A 4,674-nucleotide genomic window follows, 5' to 3' on the forward strand; every position below is an offset into this window, starting at 1 on the left:
GCAGTGCAGAGAATTTGCTTTGGAATTGGGCTTCCAACACCAACAATAGCTTTGTTTTTTTTAGCTCTGGAGGGAGTGTTTTGAGGCAGGTCATGGTGGTGGCAAAGGGAGGAGGGCATCCATCCAAACCCTAAAACAATGAATACAATAAAAAAAAACAACACAAGACAAAGGGAGACCTCTCCACTCCCCTGACACCTGGCCAACTCCTTGAGCAGATAAAAAGGGGACCTCAGCCACTGCACCCACAAGACTTACCTCCTCTCACCTCCAAACCTCCTCCTGTGCCTTCTTTGCTCTTCTCTCTGCACTGGTTGACTCTTGGGGACCCATCACCATGTCTCGTCAGTCCTGTGGCTTGGGAAAGGGGTTCAGCTCCAGCTCCGTTTGCTTCGGAGGGAGGAACAAGGTTGCGCTCGGCTCTGTGTCCCGAGGAGGATGCAGGGGACCCGGCAACGCTGGTGGCTTCAGCAGCAGGAGCCTCTACTGCTTGGGAGGCAGTAAAAGCACCTCCGTGGGAGGGTTCGGCAGAGGTTTTGGGGTCGGTGGCTTCGGTGCTGGGGCAGGGTTTGGTGGTGGCTACGGTGGTGGGTTCGGCGGTGGCTTTGGCAGTGGTTTTGGTGGCTTTGGTGGAGGGTTTGATGGCGGGTTGGGAGGTCAAGGCTTTCCCCCTTGCCCACCGGGTGGCATCCGGGAAGTGACCATCAACCAGAGCCTGCTGACCCCACTCCACCTGGAGATTGACCCCGAGATCCAGAAGGTGCGAACACAAGAGCGGGAGGAGATGAAGCAGCTCAACGACAAATTTGCTTCCTTCATTGACAAGGTGAGAGGGGCTTCAGCTCAGGGCTGGGGGTGGAGGGTTGGTCTGACCCCATCTCCAGCTGCTTGCCACCCACCCAGCCCCCATGAACCCCTGCAGACAGGGAGATTGTGGCTGGAGAAGTGGCTTTCCCAAGGTTATGGAGAAACCTAGGAATAGGATTCCTGGTTCTTAAGGCCATGGTGGTGGTGCTAAGCTGTGGGACCATGTACCTACATGCAGACATCCTCAGATGAGTGTCTGCTCTGTCCATCCATGGGCTGAAGGGTGCTTTGGCCTGTTTTTAAGGAGAAGATGCCAAAGCAGAGAAGGTCACTGTTCTTCTGCTCTTTGGAGATTGGAGAGGGCAGGTGACCCACCTTTGCCCTGTCATCCTAGAGCTGTGGTCCTTGCCTGTCCAGTGGGACCCTGGAGTTAATCCTCACTGGAGATGAGAACAGACAGCAAGGTCAAACTCCTTAAATGGGGAAAAATGTGGAAAACCGAGGGAAAAAAAATCAGTAAGATGCTTTTGGGAAGAGTCTGACTCTTTTTCTACCCACCCCTGCGATCATTCAGGTCCGATTCCTAGAGCAGCAGAACCGAGTCCTGGAAACCAAGTGGAAACTCCTGCAGGAGCAGGGGGGCACAGGGACAGGGAGCAGGAACCTTGACCCCTTTTTTGAGACCTACATCAGCGGGCTGAGGAAGCAGCTGGACTCCCTGGGCAGCGAAAAGGTGCAGCTGCAAGCAGAGCTGAAGAGCTTCCAGGACATGGTGGAAGACTTCAAGACCAAGTACGTTGTCCTTGGTGTGGTCGTGGTTGGGCTGCCTGGTGGTGAAAAAATATAGAGATAAAAACTGACTTTGAACAGCCAGGAGGAATCAGAAGGATTGGCAGTAATTCACTTGTTTCAATGATTAGAAGATGTAACAGGTTTGAGGGAAGTTTTCATCAAGTGGGTTTTGGCACCAGGTGGGGATTTTCCAAGTATTTCTCAATATTTACATGTTTGCCTGAGTTATGCTCCTCACTGAAGCAGGATCCTCTGCTGTTTGTCTTCCTCACTCAAGGATCTGTGACATTATGATTTAATGAACTAATTAGATCTGTTGCTAAATGGATTTCATGGATTTCCTCCTGGGTTCCTTCCCATAATATCCTTCATGATTTGAAGCTTGGACAGATGATGTGGGGCAAAAAGTAAAAAAAAAGAAAAAAAGGAAGGATTCTTTTCCTGCTGTGGTTTATTAGATAAAATTGCCCAGCCTGAAATGCAAGAGCAAAGCCTGGAGAAATGTTTCCAGGGAAGGAGTTACAAAAAATGGTGGGAAAGCAAGTCTGGGACTCACCAGGATTAACCGTGATCTGCTGAGGTTGACTTTGTTTTGGAGTCAAATCCACCACTTAATGAATGCTCTGCAGCAATTACCTGCCCTGATAAGTGGTTGGAAATGGCCAGTGTTAAGGACCTGAAGGTCCTGGGGTCTCGTAGAAGGAGTCAGGGTGGCCACAGACACCAAGGCATGGGGAGGTGCCTCTGTGCAGGGTGGTGAGCAGGAAGGTGCAGTGCTGGTGCTTGTCCTCTTTTTGCTGCCCTCATTCCTCTGAGGCCAAGAGCTGCTGGTTGCCAGCAGCAGCTGGAGCCAAAACAATCATCCAGATCCCATCTACCTCCTTGTCACCAACAGGTATGAGGAGGAAATAAACAAAAGAACAGCTGCTGAGAACGACTTTGTGCTCCTGAAGAAGGTAAAGTACTTTTTTCTATGGTTATACAGAGGGGTCTTGGTGCAGGTGATGTTCTGCTGCATCAGCCGTGCTCCAGGGCCCTCACTGGAGGTGACATGGGGACATGGAGCCCCAAAGGTCTCGCAGTGAAACATCAGAGAAAGTGGCATGTGTCAGGCAGGTTTTCACCTCCCACCCCTCCTGCAGGATGTGGACGGAGTCTACATGACCAAGGTGGAGCTTCAGGCAAAATTAGATTCTCTGGCAGATGAGATCAACTTCCTGAGGTGCCTTTTCGAGGCGGTGAGTGGTCCAGCTGCTCCCTGGAGGGGGGTGGAGAAGGGCAAGGAGGTTACAGCAGGGCTAAAGCCAGATGTGTTGTGAATTGCAGGAGCTGGCTCAGATGCAGAAGACCGTTTCTGACACCTCTGTGGTTCTCTCCATGGACAACAACCGAAACCTGGACCTGGACAGCATCATTGCAGAGGTCAAAGCCCAGTACGAGGAGATCGCCAACAGGAGCCGGGTGGAGGCTGAGACTTGGTACCGAAACAAGGTGAGTGCTGCACACCCTGCCTGTGACCAGGGGTGGCTGTGGAGGGGCAGGTGCTCCTGGTGATGGCCCAGGCCATGCTGAGACTTGCATTGTTGCTGGTACTGATCCAGCCAGGCAAGTACTGATCCTGCCACATGCTCACCTTGACTTGCATGGGCTGGAGCCACTTGTGGTGGACCTGATGTGCTCCTCTCCCTTCTGCCTGCCAGTATGAAGAGCTGCAGGCCACTGCAGGCAAGCATGGGGACAGCCTCCGGGACACAAAGATCGAGATCTCTGAGCTCAACCGCATGATCCAGAGGATACGGGCTGAGATTGAGAATGTGAAGAAGCAGGTAGGGGCTGCGCTTCTGGGGAAAGGGGTGTGAGCTCTTGGCAATGTTCTTTGGAGCTTCCCCAAAAGCAAACAGCTCAGTAAGAGTCCCTGCAAGAGCTGGGCGGGTGGGGGGAGGATGGGAGGGGAACTCAAGCTGAGCTTGAGTGACTCTTCAGCCCTAACCATCTGCCCCTGCCCCACTCATCTTGCCCACTTCTTGTCCTCCAGTGTGAGACCCTGCAGAGCTCGATCGCAGACGCTGAGCAGCGCGGGGAGCTGGCCCTCAAGGATGCCAGGACCAAACTGACTGAGCTGGAGGATGCTCGGCAGAAAGCCAAGACTGACCTGGCCCGGCAGCTCCGCGAGTACCAGGAGCTGATGAACGTCAAGCTGGCCCTGGACATCGAGATCGCGACCTACAGGAAGCTGCTGGAGGGAGAGGAGTGCAGGTGGGTGACAGCAGGAGCTTGATTCCATCCTGCTAAACCAGTGGGAAGAACATGGCCCATGGAATCTCCTCTCCTAAAATATCCATGGTGTTGCCACTAGCTATGGACTAGGGGCCTATAACTGCTGCTATTTATGCCCATGGTCTGATGGACCAAGCCCAGCTTCCTGGAGCTGGACCAGTTCAGAGCTCTGGCTGGAGCTGATGCTCCCTCTTTTCCTTGCAGGATGTCTGGAGAGTGTCAGAGCGCTGTGAGCATCTGTAAGTAGTGTTCCCCCCTCCTGAAGGAGCATGGTGGGCTGGGCTTGATGCCCCAAAACTTGATGGTGACATCAGGGGTAACCTCATGGCTTCTGTTCTCCCCTGCAGCCGTGGTGGGAGGCGGCAACGGGCTGTGCCTGGGAGGAGGACTCGGGAGAGGCGGCTGCGGCACCGGCGGTGCCGGCTTCTGCTACAGCCTGGGAGGGGCTGGGTTTGGCTCTGGGGGGGGATTCGGCTCTGTGGGTGGAGGGGCTAACTCCGGCACCATTCTGAAGAAGACCACCAGCTCTACATCTACCAGCCGGAGGTTCTAGGGAAGCGAAGCTACTTCACCCCTCCCCGACACCCAGAGGAGAAAGGAAGCAAATGTTGTGACAGTCACCACCTGCCACCCCCTCCTTGCCAAGGTGGTAATTCCATGTTAAAGCTCCACCACCTTTAGGACTGCAGAGAAAAGTCCACCATGACAACGTCCACCAGCTTGTGACCGAGGGCCTCCACAGGGTTTGAGGCCAGCTTGCTGCCCTCAGTCCTCCCACGGTGCTGGGACTCAGCAGGA

General features: G+C 54.0%; 1 protein-coding gene across 1 annotated transcript; it reads left to right on the forward strand.

Moving 5' to 3' along the window:
• Window positions 1-337: 337 nt before the first annotated feature.
• On the forward strand, window positions 338-4,429 carry LOC104391438 (keratin, type II cytoskeletal 4-like). The gene is made up of 9 exons (XM_010000711.1): window positions 338-826; window positions 1,382-1,599; window positions 2,495-2,555; window positions 2,742-2,837; window positions 2,926-3,090; window positions 3,300-3,425; window positions 3,635-3,855; window positions 4,081-4,115; window positions 4,224-4,429. The coding sequence occupies exons 1-9, from the start codon at window positions 338-340 to the stop codon at window positions 4,427-4,429; spliced, it is 1,617 nt and encodes a 538-aa protein (XP_009999013.1).
• Window positions 4,430-4,674: the final 245 nt, after the last annotated feature.

The sequence above is a fragment of the Chaetura pelagica genome, unplaced genomic scaffold, assembly GCF_000747805.2.
Source record: "Chaetura pelagica isolate M959 unplaced genomic scaffold, ChaPel_1.0 scaffold966, whole genome shotgun sequence".
Lineage (NCBI taxonomy): Eukaryota > Metazoa > Chordata > Aves > Apodiformes > Apodidae > Chaetura > Chaetura pelagica.